This window comes from Balearica regulorum, chromosome 10 (assembly GCF_011004875.1).
Source record: "Balearica regulorum gibbericeps isolate bBalReg1 chromosome 10, bBalReg1.pri, whole genome shotgun sequence".
Lineage (NCBI taxonomy): Eukaryota > Metazoa > Chordata > Aves > Gruiformes > Gruidae > Balearica > Balearica regulorum.
In genome coordinates, this window is record NC_046193.1 from 5,036,926 (window position 1) to 5,057,850 (window position 20,925).

Consider the following 20,925-nt stretch of genomic DNA (forward strand, 5'->3'; position numbering starts at 1 on the left):
CCTGCTCGCTGCTCTGGGGATCGGCACCGCTTTCATCACAGCTTCACCCCACCACAGCCCTTCCCCTCTCCCGAGGGCCGGCACCCGAGGCTGCTCCATCACCCCCACGCTACCGCCTGAGCTCAGCCCTCCACCGAGCCACATCAGGGAAGAAACCACTCAGGAGCCAGTTGTGTCAACGAGTGTGCACGGCTGTATACTTTATTCCTTAAAGACATGTTTTTAGCCAGCCCGGGTACTGAGGCTTCCGGCCTGAAGCAGCTGGAGGTGGGAAACATCCAAATTTGTACAGTACAGAGTGCTACAGCGAGGTACCTCACCACGTCTGTTCCTTGCAGCTTGCACAGCCCCGCTACAGCCGTGGGGCAAGAGGGGAGCTCCTGTCCCCCGCTACAGCCGTGGGGCAAGAGGGGAGCTCCTGTCCCCCATCCCCAGCTGAAGAAGCTCAGACAGGTTCAGCCCCATCAGTCTCCCCCTCCCTGAAGGGAGCAGTTCTCCAGCACTTCAGGCCCTTCCAAACCCTCAAATCACAAGGCAGACCAGTTTCAAAAGAACAAAACAACCTCTACAATCTCATTTAAAAAAATAGAAATTCATAAACGAGTTTCACACGGGCCTGCAGCAGAGGGAAGGCGTTTAATTCGATGACCAATACACAGCCACACCGCAGTGACGCAGGCCAGCGCTGCTCTGCCCCCTGCACACTTCTTCCTCCAGGAAATTTCCTTGGAACTATTGACACCAGGCATAGAGCTGGTCCGGGTCTCTTCTGCTCTTGCTCCAGACTGACATCCCAGACACCCTTCTCACATCTCAAGCTTGCGGCTGCATCCAAGAAGTGCAGCTCCCCCTGATGTCAGAGCCCAACAGCAACTGTAGAGCTCTGGGCAGGCCAGAAAAAGAGAAAACCCTGTTTATTCTACATGAAAATAGGAGGGAGGAGGGCTAAAATGAGGGGGTAAATCAGTCCCAACATTAGGCAGAGGCTTGGTCTCCTGGCAGCTTGCTGCGAGGCCAGGATCATCCCCAGGGCAGCTCGCCTCACCCACAACGCCACATCAGTGCTTTGCAAATAGCAGTCCCCACACAGCGGTGGCTGCGCATTGCTGCGTGCCAGGCTCTGGGCGAGCGCGCTCTGCCCTGCGGCCGCCCTGCCCGGCCACTCCCCGGGACGCGGGGGCTCTCACTGCAGGAAACTGTCCAGCCTGGCTTGGCTGCTGCTGGAGGAAGACGTGGAGGGAGCTGCAGACACCAGCCTGGAGACCTTCTTCTTGCTCCTCACTGCTAACGGACGGATTTCTGCCAGGTTTGTCTGGAGGTAAAACTGTCAAGGAAAGCAGGGACCAAGGCCCTGGGGACACAAGTGATCCAATACCTCCTGCAGGCCAGCCGGAACCACAGACCTGGGACCTAGCGACACATCTGCACCCAAAGAAAAACTCTTTAACTCACATGGCATCATCCAAATCTTCAGAGACACACAAGTGGCAAAACCAACATCCCCGAAGTGTAAGAGGTCTGTGACCAGCCACTTGCTGCAGCAGCGAGGGGCAGGCGCAGGCCAGGCTAGCAGAACCGCAGGGTTACACAAACCAGCGCACCTACGGCACCCAGGCTTAGAGCAACGAGCTGCTCCTCCATCAGCCACGTGCGAGGGGCAGCGCCGGGATGGCTGCCCGCCTTCTCCATTCACCTCAGCCTGGCAGCGTGGGCACATCTGGCCCCAGAGGTCTGGCCCAAGCATCTCCCTGCCGTTGGGTACCTCCCCCACAGGCCACGGGAGCTGCAGCCCAAAGCTTCCCAGCAGGTCACACCTTCCAGCTGATTGCTTCTCTGCTTCAGCCTCCTGGTTTTCTACAAAGAGCAAAAAATCCCCTCAAAACCAGCCCCAGGAGGTCAGAGCCATAGGGGCACCACACACCCCGGAGTACTGCCAGGCGAGGGGCAGCCTCCGCAGGGGAAGGGGACGCTGCTCTTGCGTGAGGAGCAGGAGTCAGAGCAGCTCCTCACCCGCTGCAGGGCTGCCCGCCAAGACAGGCACGGCAGAGCAGCAGCGTCCCACAGGAACGAAGCTCTTCAGCCGCACGGGCTGGCAGGCACGCAGCTGGAAGAGGCTGCGCTACGCTGCTGCTCAGAGATCCCCAGGGCACAGGCAGTCCCTGCAAACTGTACCGATTTCCAGTCGATACGCCTCTCTGAACGAGCCACCACTGATAACACTCTTGGCAAGTTCAGGTCCTCGATGCCTTTGCTGAGCTCAGACTTGTTCAGAGTCAGACAGAGAGAAATCTGATGGTTCCTTGAGGGTCCCAGCCCACTTTTTGTTGGCTGGGGGGCAGGACTCCCCAGGATGGCCCAGACTAAAGAGGAGGAACACAGATGAGGTCCCTACAGCATCACTACTGCCACGTGAGCTGCAAGAAAGGATACAGGCTGTATGAACTTTGTTCTGCCTCCCAAGCCATCATAGCCCATCCTCACCTAGGAGAGAGAAAGAAATGAGCCTGGAGTAGCAGCACAGAGCCTCAGCTACCTCTCCTCGTGTCGGTTACGGGGAAAGGGGAGCCTTGCGGGCCACAGGTTCTGGGGAGGGTTTACGAGCACCTGGACACACTCAGTACTTGTGTTAAGCCCTTACCTTTGGAAAAAGACTGACCCAAGGGTATTAGTAAAGTTTGAGTATCTCAGGTACTTTCTGAAGCAAGCTGAGCCTTCCAAGCAACAGCGAGGCTCAGGATTTTGTCACTGGGACTGAGGAACACGAGGAGAACACCCAATGCTCCAAGGAGGTGGAGGAATGGGACACGGAGGGCCGTTTAATCTGCCGCCAGGAAGGGAATGAGCATCTGTCATCCCCAGAGCTCCGCAGGACTGGGAAGTAGCCAGGTCATGCTCCGAGATTTATTTTCCACACGCTGTATGTGGCAAGGTAAAAGCCCGATTTGCTTCCTCCCGTAGGGTCACTTCAGGACAGAGGTGCGCACTGCCAGCCCTCGACAAGCTCACCAACTGGACAGTCATACTTACAGTGCCCACGTTCTTGTGGGGACCCAGCAAGCTACCCGAAGATGGCTTCTTGGAGAGAACAGAGTTCCTGATGAATGCTGGCAAGAGTCCTTTAAGAGCGTCATCCTCCAGATCATCTGCCCAGTTCTGTCCCACAAAACAATGAGAAAAGCCCTTTAACCAGCATGATCTGCCGAATTCAGCACTAACGACACAGACGGCTATTTAGGGTAATAGTCACTGCTGTGCCACACGTCAGGCCAAAGTACAGCAGCTCCAAACCTCCCACTGGGGCTCGCGTGGAGCAGCACCGGGGAGGCAGAACACTGCACCCAGCACGGCTGGCAGAACAGCCCCCTTAGCTGACCCCACAGCCCTTGCGGTCAGCCCCACGTTGTGTTCGCCAAGCACAGCTGAGGTGGGATAATCAGCAAGAAGCACGTGGGTCCCCATCCTCCCTCTCCTGCCCAATTCCAGGAGGCCTGAGGCAGCAGTAACAGTGTTTCTAGGAGACAGGCAAGCAAAGCACTTTGAAGCATGTACTGTGGTTCTATAGATGGGCCAGCCTACGGTCACAGCGTCTTCTACATAGAGAAAATGGGTCATTTATCCCAAGCTTATTAACAGCAGAATCAAAGAGGTGGTACAGAAATCAAGATTAGTCCTCTTACCTCCACTGTTTCCTTCAGAACTTTCTTCGCCAGGTTTACCACAGGAGGCCTGTAAGAAGCCCAAGGAGGAAATCAGCAGAGATTTATTGTTCAAGTGGAGCCGGCAAGGACAGACAAGGCCAAGCAAATGACGATGAAACTTGCAGCACGACATCAGGCAGCTGGAGAGCTATCTGATCTCACACAGCAACTTCCAAAGAAGCGAGACTTTCATCTCCTTTAGAAGAAGAAAGAGGATGGAAAACTCACGGCTTTTTATCCAGCTTCTGCCTTTTTGCAGGGCTGGAGAGAGATCTGCAGGGCTGATGCTCAGGGGTGTCCACATCAAAAGTAGCATCTAGATTGATCTCATCGCTGTGAGCCGGGCGGTGGAGCTTCGGGTGCCGCAGTTCCACAGGAGCGGGGCTGCAAGGCCACGCAAAGCGTCAGCCATCAGGAAGCCGCTGCCTGCCACCCGGCAGACGAGAGGAAGGCAGAGCTGCACGCTACGCGACTGAGTTGTGAGACAGCAGCGGGACCAGGATCGGAGCCCCATTCTGCTCACAAGTCACAGAGAGGACAATTCGAATCCCAGAGTTTATAGTCAATGTCCCAAAATACTGTTCACACCTGTGCTATAACAGCAGCACCTTGAGCCCAGGGAAACACACTGGCACGCTGCCGCTCTGCGTGCACAACCCAGCTTGCTGTACAGGGGTAATAGCACAGGCTCCTCAAAAAGGGCTTGATAAAAATGTAAAAATGCCATTTTTCAGGCTAGGTTCCTCCACCTGGCTAAGATCTCAGTCCCCATACACCGGGGCATGCTCGCTGGAAGGCCAACTCTGAGGCAACGAGAAGAGCAGCTGTAGGGGTATTTCCCCTGGCAGGACAGTGACAAAGAGTTTGTCAAAACCTAGCCCATTCTTCCATCCCATCCCGAGCTGACTCCTGCAAAACACACACTTTTACCTGGTAAACCAAACACCATCTTGTCAGCAACAAAAAAAAACCCCAAACCAAACAAGATACAAAGGAGCAAAACGACCATGCTACCGCCATGCCTGCCAGAGTGGCACGTCTTTGCCTCCCCAGCTAAACCGTCAGCTCTTACGCTGGACCTGCCATCTCCTTCCTCGGCCTGTATCTGAGGATGCACTTCACTAACCTTTCAAAGACTAGTCGACTGAGTGTCTCTCTGGTTACAGATGGGACTTTCAGAGTATCCTGCAGAATGTCTATCTTCTTCTTCAAGCTCTGGAGGGAAAAGGAGGGGCAGATAAGAGAGGTAAGGTGGGCTGGGTAACAGTCACTGAGCAAGAGCCAGCATAACTCCTGGCTTTACAGCTGCAGGCCATGGCCAGCTGCCAGTTACTGCAGACCAAGGACTGATATTCTCACCAAGATCTCCTTGTCCGCATTTTTCAGATCCTTCTGGGTGCTTTTTAACTCCTCCTTTGTGTTCTCCAACTCTGAAACCGTTTTCTGCAGCTGCAGAACAAACATCCCCAAAAAGCAGGGTGCTGGTTAGGACACGTAGACTGCAGACCCCCCATGAAAGCGGCGTGCTCTGCAGCACATGCTACTTCCCTCTGTTTCAGGGCTGGATTTTCCTGTGGCAGTCTGACCAATCTCTCCTGTACCGGAGCAATCCAATGCCTGCCCATTTCCTCAAGCTGCCTACAGAGGGATCTCCAGGGCTGCTTGCCCGACGCAAACCTTCCTACAGCTTTTTCCAAGCAGCTTTTCCCTGCTCTGACACTTGGTGGCTGCATTTTGAATTCCCGCAGGACTTCGGACACACCAGAGCACAGGGATCACAAACCACAGGCTGGAGGATGGTTGTGCATCAGCAGTACTGGCACACGGACAAGCCTGATTCAACAGGGAAGCACGCCAGGAACAGGGGTCGAGGAGTGGATTGCTCCCACATCAGAGGTTTTTGTGGGTTCAGGAGTCCGGGCCAGCCCACAAAGTGTCGGTACAGTCAGCTCTCTGTCAGCCAAGGCCGGAGCCTGACTGCACCGACTCGCATCCTCCTGACCCAAGCCGGTGACTGACTCAGCCAGAAGCAGGCAGATTCCTGCAGCAGCACCTCACATAGGGGGTTAACTCACTTGGGGAGCAGCGCAGCAATCGGAGAACTTCCTTCTCCATTTGAGGAGACCACAACAGCTATGGCCAGGTAACAAAAATAGGCCAAATCCACCCACAGTCTCTCCCTTTGTGAGCCTGGACACAGGCATGCCCCAGGGAACACCTGCCCCTTGGAGAGCGAGGCTGCACGCACGCACGCACTTCTCAGGGGACTTGCTACCAGAACTGACAGAAAACAACTCCCGACCCGAGCTGACAGAGCCTGGAGCAGGGGGAGCACAGCAACAGAGATGCGTCAGCAGCTCCAAGCTCCGCGCCAGGTCAGGACCAGCCCAGGCAGGGCTTCCCACCCCTTCCCACCTTTCCCAGGGGCCCGATTCTGCAGCAGGAGGGGCCGGCAGCTGAGCTAGCTCAGGTCGGCAGCGTGGCAGGATGAAAGCCGTGCCGCTTCCAGAGCCCAGTGAAAGCAGTGGAGCACCTGCCTGCTGCTGCCTGCCAGTCCAGGCTCCCTGCCAACCTCTGGCTGGCTCTGCACATGCTGCCCCACCAGTGTCCACAGAGACTGCGCTCCTGACAACAGCCCACAAGCTGCGGCATCACACCCTGACCCAGAAACCCCGGCCTGACACTTCCACACCACCTGTACCACTCAAGCAGTGCTCAGTGTGGGAAGGGGTCACTGCAGAGGGCTCACACCACAGTTATTAACAGGGATCTACAGACCAGATGTCATCCTGGCAACTCACAGCCTTCCTTTACCTTGCTATTGACAGAAAACAGCTCCTTCTTCAGCTTCTCTGTCATCTCACCAGAGATCTTCCGAGCCTCCTTCAAGTTTTCATATTCCCTGCAAAGAGACCAGAAGAGTCACGCTGTCTGTGAGAGGACCGAGCTAGAACTTCTCAGAGACAAGCCAAGACCCTTAATTTGAATCTCTGCAGCTGCAGAGCCACCAAAGAAAACCCAGGAGACACAAAGCCCTTTAGGGAACAGAGCTGAGTGACCAACAGTGTCAAACACATCGCTATGCCATGAGGAAGGAAAAGCAAGCTGCATGGGGTACCATGCCTGAGAACAGATTTCACCAGTTAAATGGAAACCAGATCCAGAGACATTTCAGTTGCCAGCGGAACAGACAGACAGACAACAGAGCAGCCTCCATGCTGGCAGCAAATAGGGGAATTTGATTTAAGTGACTTTTCGGAGATTTCACACTATTGGCCGTGCACATTCATTCCCAATTACGCCACAGGGACACTTGCCTCATTACAGCTTTGTATCAAAGCTGCGGTTATTCAGCTGCCATCAGAACGGCCCCAAAGAATCTGTGGTTTTACCCAGCAGGACCAGATGGATTTCCAGGTAGGGGAGGGCAGCACCGCAGATTTGCCTTGCCGGAGAGCGCTCGAGGCCACAGCGGCACAGTGCAATGCAGCAGAGGGTACAACCCGGAGCCCCTCATCCGCTCATTTCCCCCTCAGGCACGAGAGGAGAGCAGAGGGAATAACCATCATCACCTCATAGGTGCGCTGACAGCTCTGGAGACAGTTCCCATGGTGACATGCATGTCACTACAGTGACAACAGGAATGGTTCAGTGTGACAGGCTCCAATCTAGGTCCCCAGGATCTGTCAGTCAAAACCCAGTGGAGGCCCAAGCAGGCGAGAGCCCCGCAGACCCCGCGTGCCTGCTGGCTCTCGGCACAGGGTTCTCCCCGGGCACAGCCAGGACGGGACGAGCCAGCTGTGCCAAGCTGCAGCACCTACTTTTTCAGCGAGACACAGTAGATCGCAAGCTGCTCCACCGCTGCCTGCCCAACTCCCATCTCTCTGATCATCTCCTCCACTTCGGGGCGCTGGCTCTGAAGCAACAGCTCAATCCTGCACAAAAAAAAAAAATAAAAATACCCTCTGCTCATGAGTCATGAACAGAGCTGGGAAAGAGATCGGAGCCCTGCTTCCCCCCCAGGAGCTGATGCAGCCTAAGCTCCTGCTGCGGGCACTCTGGATGTCGTGGCAGGAAGAGAGCGACAACTGCCCCACCGCAAGCAGGGCTCTTGGCTAGGGAAGGATAGCGCTACACGGACAGACGAGAGAAGGGGCAGCTGTACGCACATACTGCACGTGGGGCCGATGTCCCAGCTCTTGGGCCTTATAGCCCTGTGGCTGACTGTTCCTGGGCTGGGATTCTGCCCCAGCGCCCTCCGAGAACAGGAATGGCACAGAGCCACACTCGAAGCACTAGAGATGAGGCCAGTCTGTACACAGTACCATGCCTTGCTGCTGTTTAGGGAGAGCAGCTGTCTGGAAATATAGCAGGGGCAAAAGCAGGCCTGCTAATGCAGCAGTTTCCAACCTTATGGGGTAAGACGACCCAGCATGTGGAGGTGGACGTCGGAGCAGGCACAGCAGGACCTGTCCCTCCCTATCCAAGGGGGAGAGGGGCATACAGCCCCAGCCTGCAAAGCCCAGGGAGAGCCTGGGATCTCACCGCTCCATGGTTCTCAGCTTGTTCCGCAGACGGCGGGCCTCCTCCTTTGAACTTCTGTTATCCTCCTGCTGCTGCTCCAGGAACTTCATCTGCTTCTGCAGAGAAGCAAGCGCACACAGACCGTTAGGAAGGCTCCAGGGATTGTTAGAGCAACATCCCGGCTTATGCGCACTGCGGGCAGCTGGGAGCGTACATTGGCTCTTAATGCTATCACCACCTCAGCAGCCCAGGATTACGGAGAGTTTAGCTCCCTCCCCGCTGCACCCCTAGCTCCGCTCCTTGCAAGCGCAGCAGGGTCTCGACGCTAATCGCAAGACGAGTCTGGCACTGAAACTGCGCTGTAGCCTCCTTTCTGCTGGGAGCATTCGTGGGGCTGTGCGGTACCCTGGCCACAGCAAAAATTTGTTTTCAAAAGCAAGGGAGTTCACAGCAAGCAAACCTTGCTATTGCTTTCTCCTCCACACACAGCTGATCCCCTTGCTTTAGCCTCCCAATTCTCCTTGCCGTTAGCTGCTTAAAAAATAAATAGGAATGCGGAGGGGGTCTCTTCTGGGAGACCTCAGCCAAATCAGACACCCAGCCGGGCAGCTCTCTCACCTGCCTGGAGAGGCTGCAAGTCTATTGCAGCCATCGCCTTCCCGGCTCTCCAGTAGCAGGCAGCAGTAACAGAGAACCTCAGCCGAGCCGAAAAAGCACAGATCTGCAGTGTGGCAGGGGACACAGGAAAGCTGGCCTGAATTAGCACCATTCCAACGTATCCACGTTGTTTAGGTTCGTGTGTGCCTGGGCACCTCGCAGAGCGGCTTCAGGAGGCTCTGGGCCTGGTTTCAGCACAGTGCTGACTCCAGGGAGAGGCCTGGCCGAAGACCATCGCCTCGTAAAGCTCCCTTCCGCGCACAAGTTAAAGGATTTTATCCGCTTCCTGCCACAGAAACCAAACCGCTGTGAAACTGCCGGGACTTTGCAGAGGGACAGTGTTGCAGGCTCACACGTTAGTCTTGCTTAAGCACAGCCCATCTCTGGCTTTTCCTAACCAAAGCTCTCTACACTTCAGATGCCCAAAAGCAGCATTTTGTGCCAGGTTGGAGCAGAGTCCCTAGCCTCAGACAGTCTGAAACAGCAGCAAACTCTCACACAAAAGTTCAGCAGCAGCTGACAGCGCTAGCAGAAGACAAACGGCTCGCAGACTGTGGGCTTGACCTGCGTCACAGCTAGTTAAGCCTGTATTTTCACTGCAGAAGTTTAGTGCTTTAATCTTTAATGATGCAGTATAAGACAGTTCTTGGCATTCAGCTGGGAAACCCTGTACAGCACAGAAAAGATACCTCCAGGTCCCTAATCCTTCTGCCCTGCCCAGCTTTCATTAAATGGACTTAATCATACACAGAGGGTTTTGCAACAGGCAAGATAACCACAGAGCCTCCTCCGGAGGTGCCAGGCAGGAAAGCCAAGCACAGAGATGTTGAGTTGAGCAGCAAGCACCAGCTTCCAGTGTCACAACTGTTTCTGCAGAATTATCCTGCCACTGGTACACCCGGGATCCCAGGAGTCTCTCTGGCATGGCACAGACCTCGGCTGCCTTTACACCCAAGCAGATTGGATATAATCCCATGGTCAGGTAAAAAAAAAAAAAAAAAAAAAAAAAAAAAAAAAAAAAAGTTTTTGGTGGATCACAGCAAAGCCTGCTCAATGCCCCTTGGAGACCCAATAGCCTGAGCCACAGAGATCTGAGGAAGTGCAGTTGATCTCTACTCTCCCTTTCAGCCTGCAGCTCACAACCTGAACCCCATCTTCTTGTGACAGGCACCTCACCTCCACGCAGCAGAGACTGCCCAGCCCAGCCCACCACCAAGGCAAAGTCGCTCTGTTCACTACAAGACATCCCAACAAAGCTGCTCCTGCTCTTACCCCCTTCCACATGCTGTTTACGCACAGTACATGACTACACACTGAGTCACTGCACTCTGAAACACAACAGGAATATTTGATCCCTGGACTTCACACATTACTAACCTAACCAAAGGAAAGCCCTGGCAACAGAACAGAGACAGGAGAGTTAGCTGGATCAAATCCCACTCAGCTGAAGCTTGCAACTCCCCCTCCATATATTTCAGTTTGATTTCTCCTCCAGTCAAACTAAGAAACTAATTTTCCTTGAATCCCGCCTGGCCTAAACCCATTTCAGAAGAACATTCTACCACAGGGAGCTAGTGTTGTCAGCAATGGGGCGCTGGGGCCGGTTCCCACACTTGGTTCACACTGCTACCTTTATGATCAGCACCACCGCTCAGCCAGCGTCCCCCAGGCTGGGCTGGCGTCCCTCCCCCACTCCGGCCACCTCCGCCTTCAGCACGCAGCCACTCGTACGCGAACCACAGGCCTGGCTTTTATGGAATCACCCCTGGGTGGAACACACTCAGGATCTCAAGACCAGCGACACCACTTGCTTCGGATTAATAAAACCAAATTGCAAACCCAGCTCCACTGCCCTCCCGTCATTCAGAGATCAAGGGGACGTTCATCTCGAGGCACCAGATCCAAAATCCCACCAGGGCAACCTCTTTGTTAGCAGGGCCTGCAGAGATCTTCAACAAAACTAACACCGCCGGGCAATGGTTAGTGCCAAAGTCTGGGCGGGGACGGGAAAGGTACCTTGAGAGAGGAGCACAGCATCTCTGTCTCTCCCAGCACCTTCTGGAGCGACTCTATCGTGGCATTGCGCACGTCCAGAGTGTCCCTCAGCCCATCCACAACGGCCTGGCATTCCCGCTTTTCTTTCTCTGGAAAAGAAAAAAAAAAGGAAAAGGTCACAGTCCGGTAACCCATACTTCAGCTGCCCCGCAGCAGCAGGAGCACAACAAACAGACACTGCTTGCAGTCTCTGGCTCCAGGCTGCTAGGAGCTGGCCGTTCCTGTAGAGAGCCATTTCCCTAAGTGCTGTCTGCACCAGGGTCTGTACTCAGCAATTGCTTCTCCCAGTGCCAGCAGGCTTCAAGATTTTTCTTTACTAAAGATAACAAGTTCCTTTTAATAGCTTTCCAGTGCCAGCCCTGCTAGCATTAAGCTGATGCATCTTAACTCTTGCATGCTCTCACTCGCAGCCAGGCGTGCACAGGGAAAGCTGTTCCTGAGGTACACGGAGCTGTCACGGAGCTGGAGAGCAGAGCCCTGAGCCCAGCCTCTCCACACGGAGCCTCGCACACGGGGAAGCCCTTCGGGGGCCGTCGGGCGGCTGCGTACAGCGATCCACCGCGCTGCTGCGTCACCGCGCTGCTGCAGCTACCCTCACCACGGCACCACGTCGAAGGGCGAGAGGCAGTAAAGCAGAGCTCTGCTGGGCACCGGGCACTTTGCAGGACATGCAACAGCTTAAGGATATTCCCAAAAGCACCCACTTTCTGCAGGTCACAAAACCTTTGAGTCCTGCTGTTCCTCCCCAGGCAGGCAATCCAGGAATAAAGCACATGTCTCTGACCACCAGATTTCAATTTGTTTTGACTAGACAAGGGAAGAACAGCTCACAAAGCAACGACCACCGTCAGGAGCTGACAGACCTAAGCAGGGACCAGCCAGCATCACCGGAAAGCTCGAAGCAGTTGGGCAATGAGGGAAAGCAGCAACCCCTCGTCTAACCCCACCAAGAGCAGGGTAAAGTCTTCAGCTCAGCATCTTCTGTCTTTGCTAAAATCATCCGTGGCTCCCACCAGATGATAGTGGAGAGCCAATTAGTGCCTTTCCAAAAAGCTGTTTCTCCTTCCAAGCAATCCAGTTTCAAACTGTGCCACCACGTCCCATGGAAGCATGACCTGCAGTGCAGCTTCACTGCTCCATCAGACAGTAAAAGACCCACGTGGGAATGGGGAAGGAGAGAGGAACATATCCCAGCAGAAGCGCGCAGGTGGCTAGGGAAACACAGATTTCTTTCTGAGTAAAGCATTTTTTCCTCCATTGAACAACCCTTCCTCGCCAGAGGCGGCACAGCCTGGAGATGCTCCCCTGCATTTGCAGGGACTCCACATCCACCAAAAGAGTTAGGGCTTCCCCCTCCTCCAGGGATGTCAGAGGCAGATGGCAGGAGTCAAACCTCCCCGTGCTGCAGGAATGAGTTTCCAGCTCATTCAGAGTGCCTCCCACAGCGCCTGCTGGGTCTGCTCAGAGCTCCGCACCTCTAGAGCCATTTGCAAACTGATCAGAGACTGGCAATTACACAGCTCCTCTACTGCGCGCAGCACAGAGCACATCTTTAAGTGAAGAATTTATACACAAGAACCACCAGAGAGCAGAGTGCCCACAGCAAAGGAGGCAGGAGGTGGGAAGGAGCTTCTCGTTTCCAATATGAACGGAGAACGGGACAAGGAATGACAAATCCAACCTCTACTCACCAGAAGCTGAGATGAGCAGGCCTTCGAGCAGTTTTTCTTGGATAACATCCTAGCAAGAATCCCAGCCACCTTCCCCAGAAGATCTGGCTCTCTACCAAGTCACTAAACTCAACCAAGCTGGCAAGAGAACAGGCCTCAGAATAGAGACGTGCAGACCGTCCAATTCTGCTCTCAGGCTAAGGACCCAATCCTCATTCTACTGGCTATTCATGTCTGTCTCGTGCACGCAGGGAAGGCAGAGGAAAGACGACTCTCAGGGCGTGGGTGAGCCCCCAGCATTCTTTAAGGATTTTTTTTTTTCCCTTCTGCTAGCGTGTCTTTGGATTTCTGTCACTCAGACTGACATTTTCCTTTCGCTGCTCATGACTCATGTTCTGATGACAGGCTGCCTACAGACGATGCTTAAAACCCATCGACAAGTCTCCAGGGCTTTTGCTTTTCCTGCCTCCCTCAAACATCCTCTAAAATTAAAGATGGGAAAATGGAAACGCACACACTGAAATCCGTCTGCTCTTCGCGTGACACATGTGGCACTGCAACAGCCAAACAAATCCAAAGCCTTCCCGCTGCTGCTTTTGGGCACCGCTTTTACCCCCCTCATCTGTTAGAGCCTTTGCCACATGCAGCTGTGAGTTTCTCAGTGAGCAAACCAAGGGTTTTGCTTTCAGCAAGCCTGCTCCAGATATAGCTGTGCTGCGCTTTTGTAGCTTGCGATTAGGAATAGGGGCAAAAAAAAAAAAAAATTGCATATACATCTCTAAATTTGCAGAGAGCTCGCCAGCAGAGCTGGGCCCGGCTGCGGACTCTGGCTCTGTCAGACAAGCTTTGTACAGCTTTAGGTGGTCTCGCTTCGGAAAAAGCTCTGAAGAAGCTGCTCCAGTAAAACAGTTTGCAGCCTGCACCGTGCCCTTGGCACTGCATAGGGGTTCCTCAGGCCTGGACAAAGCACCTAGCACAGACAGAGCCCTGGACCTGCCGATCGTGGGCTGCCGATGCCCCGCCGGCAGCTGGAACTCACCTTTCATGGAGAGCTGAGCCTTTACCTTGTCCAGTTCATTCTGAAACACAACACAGAAAACCCGATTAGGAAACGCCCTGCAGAGGAGCTTTCACCAGATCTTAAAAGGCCCCGAAAGGTTTCTCAGCAGGACATTTGCACTGGCCAGGTGGTAAGAAGAGAACGCGGTAACAGCAAGCACCAAGTTACAAGCAAGTACTATCGCAGGGAACACAAAGAGCACCTCCAACTGGCATTTTTCAGGGGGAGAAGAGAAGATCCCAGTTTCGTCTTAGCCTTGTCAACCTTGTGTTTCTCACACTGTCAGTCATCTTGTTTTAGCTGAATAATTTTGGAAGGCTCTCAGGGAAACACAGGAAATCAGACAGGAACAATTTTTATAACGTTTTACCTAAACAAGGCAATAAGGCAGGGATGTTGCCAGACTAACTGGATCGAGAGTTGCTTTGAACTGAAATGAACTTTGTTCGGGTGCAGGGGAGAGACAGGAGGGCACGTCCACATCTCTGAAAAGGTAACGGAGCGTACGATCAAAAGGCAGCAGCTAGCATTCCGATGGACGCTGAAGCCACTGCGGTTCGGGATGCTGATATGAGCTAACAGCTCAGTCAGATGGCCATAAACAGATCGCCGATAAACCGACCCATACCAAACCGAGGGCACATAGCATCTCCTGGGCGCCACAAGGGTCTGAGGAAAGTCAAATGTTTCCAATGCTTTCATTAGGGATCAGAAAGAGGCAGCAAGTGCCCCATAATTCAAATTATAGATAATGAAGCGACATGACTTATGAACACTGGAGAATAGCCAAAGGGAGTATAGAGAGGTTACAAAGAAGAGCAATATATAAATATATATGTGTGTATATATATAAAAAATTAGAGAGAGAAATATATACACGAAAGAGTCAACAGAAGATGACTTAAAAAGCTGTGTTAGAGAACTGCAGAGGAAAGCACATAACAAGTCAGGCAGGAACCGCAGTGGAATAAAACCACAATAAAATGCCAACACAGTACTGAAGCAGAGCACACAAATCTGTGCAACCTGGAACGCTACATGCAAATCTGAGCTGAGAATAGCAGCACCAGTGACCACGGATCTGACGGGACCAGAGCAAAGCTCTGCTAGTGACAATACAGGCAGGAAAGAGAATATGGGATGTAAAGCTCAGTAAGCAGAAGGGACTAAAAGCAAAGCCTAGCAGAGCTGAGTTAGTTTTGCCCCCGGGGGGGGGACGGGGGGGACGGACGACAACAACTGGAGGGCTGACATGGAATTAAATCTGCTGCAGGAACTATCCTGAAGTAGCTTCCTCAGAGTCCTATTCAGGAACGATTAGTGAGCTCACAAGATGTGCTAATTAGCATGATAGCAAAGAAATCCTGGGCTACTGCGGACAGCTATGTAACATTACCTCATTCATCAACTTAATCTGAAATCCCTCGTCCTCCACCACTGCTCCCAGTTTTCACTCCTCTGACAGGAGCTCTCCTCTCTCTGCCAGCCTGAGTTACAAGACCAGATTTTCCCCAAGATCAAAGGAGTTTATCCTGACCACACAGAGACAGCTGTCCTCCCAGGTTTCTACCCTCCCTAGCAGGTTTACAGGCAGGAATCCTCCTCCTGCCTCCTTTTTGCCAAGCAGAACATGCCAAAGTCTCCTGGTCTCCTATGGAAGAAGGGCTCTCGGCTCCCCAGATCACAAGCGACTGGAAGCGTCAGGTTCCAGACAAGCCTCACCGAGGTGTTACACCCCAAAACTCACACTATTCCTGCTCTGGGAACAGCCACGTGGAGATTTTTCTCATCACTGAGGACCATCTTTAAGATCAATACAGGATAAACCCAGGCTCAGCACTCAGAAACGGTTGGACACGTCACAGCGTTCAGCCTCTGGTCTGCAGCTGCTCCAGGGAACCAAGTTCCCACTGGTGTTTCGGTTGAAGCTGATGCCCGGTGGTGGGAACCAAAGCAGCCCCAGCACCCCTTTGACCGTGAACATTTCAGAGCAGAAGTGAGAGCGAGGAATAACAAAGACAAGTATTATCCTAAAGATAATTTGGATAATTCTGCAACAACAGGAATAGGTTTCAGCTTATGAGGGAGCCCTTCCAATCGTTTATAACTGGGTGCATAAGACTGGTTCTCAGAAGAGCATCCCAAGCTCGTCTCCCCTAGACAACAATCAGACCACGCTCAGCTTTCCAGCTCACTGAAGCACGCTCCCTCGCCCTAGTCCAACCTTCTCATGGCAGGAGGCCAAACGCTCGTTTCAGGACATCTGCGGGCTGCACGGATACAGCTCCAGTTGATTACGGAGCCAAGCACCACTCTACGCCCAGGCTCTTGGAGGGACAGGCACTGGTTGGCAACAAACCCTGGCTTTGGGGGCTCTTTCAGGTGAAATCACTTCTGGCTGAGGAAGTCACCAATTCTTTTTGCAGACAGAACTCCAGTCTAATTGGATGTTAAATCCCACCCACGATGGTCACCCATGTTCTCAAGGTGCTCCACGTCCTCCGTAAATAAGGCAGCACATAACATGGAATGGTGACAAACCAGCAGCAGCCTGAATCAGTGCACGGGGCAGTAAACACCCAAACAAACTACGCTAATCTACACAGGAAATATTTGTTTCTTCCCCATTAGATGGTGACCTCAGCGCTCTCACTAAGAAAGTTGCACACTCAGGGCTACATGTTGCTCTGGTTGCTCTGACGGCCACACAACAAACTTTGTAGGAACCTGGTGAGTTACCATCAAGCTTGCTGTGTAGGAGTAGCTCCAGTCCTGCCCTCGAGCAAGGGAGCAGTTCTTCAGCACAGCCTGCCCAGAGGGGAAGTCTGGGGGAACCCACCTTAGATCCTGGGTGGGGGTGAGAGGGAACAGAAAGCTTTTCTAGGGCGATTTTCTCCAGTCAACCCATTTCTGACTCACTCATCTATTTACACTTGCGAGAACAGATCTGAATATGTACTAAAGGCAATGTTTATCTGCTCCGAGCCATTGCTTTGCTTCTAGGGCGCACAGCTTCAAGTGCCCAGAGATGCTTTTTCATTTCCTTGGCATACATACTTTGGCCTTCAGTTTCTTTATTAGCAGTCTTCGAGAATGACAGTGCTGCTGACATTATAGTCTGGCTGGCTTGATTTTAAAAAACATACAATATACATATAGCATTGTCATGGCAACTGCTAATTATGGTAATTGCTGCACATGCTGATTCTAAACACAAGAGGGTACAAGTGTCCCATTATACCAAGGTCAACCGATTACTTTTTTTTTTGGAACAGATAACTCCAAGACATAAGGAGCCATGCTTCATCCACACGAAACAAAGGAGGAGAACACAGAACAGCCGCTCTGCGTGCATCCCTCCTCACTCGCAGCTCTCCGCGCCTAAGGGCGGTGCTTGGAGAACATCACCCAGCACCCCAGCTCCAGCCAGGTTCCCCCCAAGGACCCAGCCTCAGTGCCGTCCACCACCGCTGGTGCAGCTTCAGGCAGTCCCTTTCCTAATTTATCTTGGGGAACCAAGACTTTATCACCACCTTGCCCCACTTCCTTAGCCTGTGCAAACAAACCTACCAGCACAGAAGCAAAGCAGGTGGCGCTTCCTCTAACAGCCCCTTCATTCCAGAGGGGTTAGCAGGGCTCGCGCGCAACCGAGCCACAGACGCCGGCAGCAATTCGTTGCGTTTGGGATTTTCCTTCTCCTGCCCTTTGGAAAAGCTTTGTAGCTTCATCCCCAAGGGAGGAGCAGCAGTTGGATGTTTATTTGATGCTGCTTCAGGAGGTTTCCAGGGAAGGTGAGAACCAGAAGGAAGAGCAGTGAAGTACAGAGAGGAGGTTTGAGTCACCACGTGAGATTTGGACAAGGGGAACTCTGAACCACTACACGGAGACTTCCTTACAACAGAGCTGAGACTGGGCGAGGACCAAGAGGGAGAACAGAGACAGGCAGGAGACACTGATGTGCGTCAGGTCTGGAACGCGAGCACAGCGAGCACCAGCTCGGGAAGCAGCTGTTGGCAGAGGACGAGCAGCCCAGGCTGCCCTACCAAGCCGCTGAAGCATCACGCAACGGAAGGTCACCCCCAGTCAAATTACCTGCAAGGTCTCTGCATCCGGTGCTGTCTGCTCCTCCAAGGCAACATCGAAAAACAGTTTGTTGATGATGTGTCTTTTGCTGACCTAAACACAGGAGAGAGGGAAGAGGTTGACGGGCACAGGTGCGGAAACACAACAGATATGGAAGACAGACGGAAGGGGAGAAGGTACCATCTTGTCACAAGGCCGTGAAAGGCAAGTCAGATCACGTGCTTGACGCCGCTACTGACGATGCTCTGCTTCGGCTTATCAGCACGGCACCAGACCCCCCCCCCCCAACTCGACTTTGGGAGCGCGACTCCAGCCAAGCTCCCGATCCGCAGCAGAAAGATTCAGGCATTTCTGAATCGAGCGCAGTCTGTTCTCTGGCAGCTAAGGCCCAAGCAGCTGACGCTGAGCTAACACGATGCCAAATCCTAAGACAGAAGTACGTGCTGCTTTCTGCAGGCAGAAGGTGCTGTAATTGAATTTGATAGCTCTCCACACCTCCCCCATGCAGTTACAGCTTTGTGTTTTAAGTATTATATACAGTCATGACACCAGCTAATTGCATAGTTACTGCTACATAAGATGTTATTTCGCGATAACTCCATGGTAACCCAGAGATGTAAGAGGCAGCGAAGAACAGAGGGAATCAACAAGTCAGGGAAGGAACAAGGGCCAAGACCTTGAGAGGAAGAAAGAAGCACGAACACAGAACGAGCCCAAGCTGCAGCTGGCTAAAAGCCTACATCTGAGCATGAGGCAACATCTCCCGCAACCGCTACACGCCAAGACCAACGGGCGGCATCAAGGCTGGAGACACAAGGGACTTCAAAGAAGTTCAGGTCCCGATTAAGCCGCTGGATCCCCAAGCCTTGGCTTCCCCTCTCAGAAGCAGAGCACATCTTTCCTTCCCTCCCCGGCCTTTGCTTTCCTCAACGAAAGGCCGAGCGCTGCAAAGCGGGGACTCAATCGTGACGACCACGCGCAGCAGAACGGGCTGCTTACCTGACGGCAAGCAGCAGGGTACCCCAGAAATGCAACCTTGGTGTCCTGATTAACCCCTCCAGCCCTTTCTGTCACTGTGCCAACACTTACTCGGCCTAAATAGAAGCCATGAAAACCCAGAGACCCTTCCCAGAGAAGCTTCAACGTGGACAGCAGCAGGGCACCCTCCGACCACCCCCGCTGATCAGAAGGGTGCCTGAGAGGCGTTCGCTCACTAGGCCTTTGGGGAGATATTTTTGGGGAGGGACGGTTCTCTCCACTTCATACCGTGAACCTTTTCCTGGCGTCACCGCAGGCCCAGACCACGGCTCCTCGGTGCCGTGTAGCAGAGCATCGTGCCATAGAAATATGGAGGTGTACGGAGGTGATGGGTTTACCTGGATTCTGCACTGCGGGCAAGTCCGGCTCGGTGCTGTGTCAAACCACTGGATGAGACTGAGAAAGGAAAAGAAAACATACGGTGATTCCTTAAAATCCAGGAGCGCTGCTCCCAGGGGCCACCCCTCCAACTCACCAGGGGACAGAAGGATGCGACTCCTTTTTACAAACTAAAAACAGAAACGCAAACGTTTGGTCCAGAGGTGCAGGTAACAGGAACGCCGTGTTCCAGCAGCCACACTCCACCTTCGCCTCCGAGACAATTCCCGGCTGAATTTAGCGTGCAAGCTTATCTTTACCAAGGCAGAGTTTTTACAGAGCTCAGATCTCCCTGGGAGAGAGTCTTTGAACAACCGTAGCTTCGCAGGAGAGAACGGATCCACACGCGGAGCGGCACAAGAGCTGCTATATCGGGATACGACAGCCCAGAGACCCCCGGGTCGGCCAGCTCCAAAGGGCGCTGCCGACACCGAACACGCGTCTGCGGAGCAAGGGAGACCGGGCCGGTCTCTGCTCCGAGACGGCGAATACAAACCTGTCGGGCTCCCCAGGAGAGCTACTAATGCATTTCGCAACTACGCCATCACGTCACACTCAGCAGGGTTTATTTTTGGAGCAGGGTAACAATCTGGAGCTGGCAGGTTACCTTTGGAAGCTCTCCCTTCTCCGCTGGCTGGCGGAGGAGAGCGGGCCCGAGCTGTGCCGCTGGTTAAGCGACCATCGCGCTTCCGAGTTCGTTAGGGAGAACAGCAAATGCCCGCTCCCTCCCCACACAGAGAACGTATCTCCTCCGAAGAACCGTTTCCTTCCACTGCAAACACTTGCAAAGCGGTTCCAGCAAAAGCGTGGGATTGCCTGGGAGGCTTCGCCCGTGAGCTAACGCGGCTCCTTCCAGGTAACCGCCCCGCGCAGGAGCGGGCTGCTGGCACCGGCCCCCCCGGAGAAGGGAGGTCACCGGCGGCACAGCCGAGGCTCCAGGAGCCCCCCCCAACCCCTGCGAAGCGGAACCGCTGCCAAAGCGGCCGGGGCCGCCGATCAGAGGGACGAGAAGGGGCCACGGCCGGTACCAGAAGCGCTGCCGACGCCGAACCCCCCCCCGAGGGGAGCGGCCCCAGCGGGGTCTCCGGGGGAACGGGCTGCCGGGCGGGGGGACGCCCCCATCCCCGGCGGGACCCGCAGCCCTACGGGGCTCACACACACCCCCCCCCTCCCGCCTCCCCAGACGGCCCCGGCCCCGCGGGGCGCTCACCAGGCGCGGTGGAAGGTGTGCCCGCAGGGGACGGCTGCCACGTCCCGCTCGTTGTCGAAGAAGTCGGAGCAGATGGTGCAGTGGGCCCGGATGGGCATGGCGGGGGGGGGGGGGGGGGCGGGGCCCGGCGCGGCCCCGGGGCCGGTACCGGAGGGAGCGCGCGGCGCTCTGCGATTCAAATCCGGCCGCCCGGCCGCCGCTTCCGGCCCGGCCCGGAAGTGACCTCACGGGGCGAGCGCAGGCCCCGCGCTCCCGCTCCGGGACCGAGGCCGGGGGTGTGCCCTGCTGCGCGAGGCTGTGGCCCCGCCCCCGGGTCCCCCCGCCCGCCGCGCCCGTGTACTCTGAAGCCTAACGACGGCAGCGCCGGCCCGGGCCGGGGGGGGGGGCGGCCGGGATGAGCTGGGCCCCGCTGGGCCCCGCTGCCCTCCCAGCCCGCCCGGGCCGTTCCCCTCTATTGGGCCCTGGCGGGAGCCGCGCCACGTGCTGCCGGCCCCGGAGGCAGATCCCGGCCCCGGAGGCAGATCCCGGCCCCGCGGGGGGGGGGGCGCACAG

The 20,925-nt window shown here is 54.6% G+C and overlaps 1 protein-coding gene across 2 annotated transcripts; it reads right to left on the reverse strand.

The window, feature by feature from the left end:
- Positions 1 to 170: 170 nt before the first annotated feature.
- Positions 171 to 20,590, reverse strand: TRAIP (TRAF interacting protein). Of its 2 annotated transcripts, XM_075762835.1 has the most exons (15): positions 20,374 to 20,590; positions 19,124 to 19,181; positions 17,757 to 17,840; positions 13,644 to 13,683; positions 10,896 to 11,023; positions 8,244 to 8,338; positions 7,520 to 7,633; positions 6,513 to 6,600; positions 5,058 to 5,147; positions 4,825 to 4,913; positions 3,927 to 4,082; positions 3,678 to 3,726; positions 3,028 to 3,153; positions 2,431 to 2,481; positions 171 to 1,312 (listed from the first exon to the last, which is right to left on the reverse strand). In XM_075762835.1, the coding sequence occupies exons 1-15, from the start codon at positions 20,469 to 20,471 to the stop codon at positions 1,184 to 1,186; spliced, it is 1,395 nt and encodes a 464-aa protein (XP_075618950.1). In that variant the 5' UTR covers positions 20,472 to 20,590; the 3' UTR covers positions 171 to 1,183. The 2 variants fall into 2 exon arrangements, with proteins under 2 accessions (XP_075618950.1, XP_075618951.1); XM_075762836.1 differs by lacking the exon at positions 20,374 to 20,590 and having other exon boundaries at positions 1,062 to 1,312; positions 19,014 to 19,146.
- Positions 20,591 to 20,925: the final 335 nt, after the last annotated feature.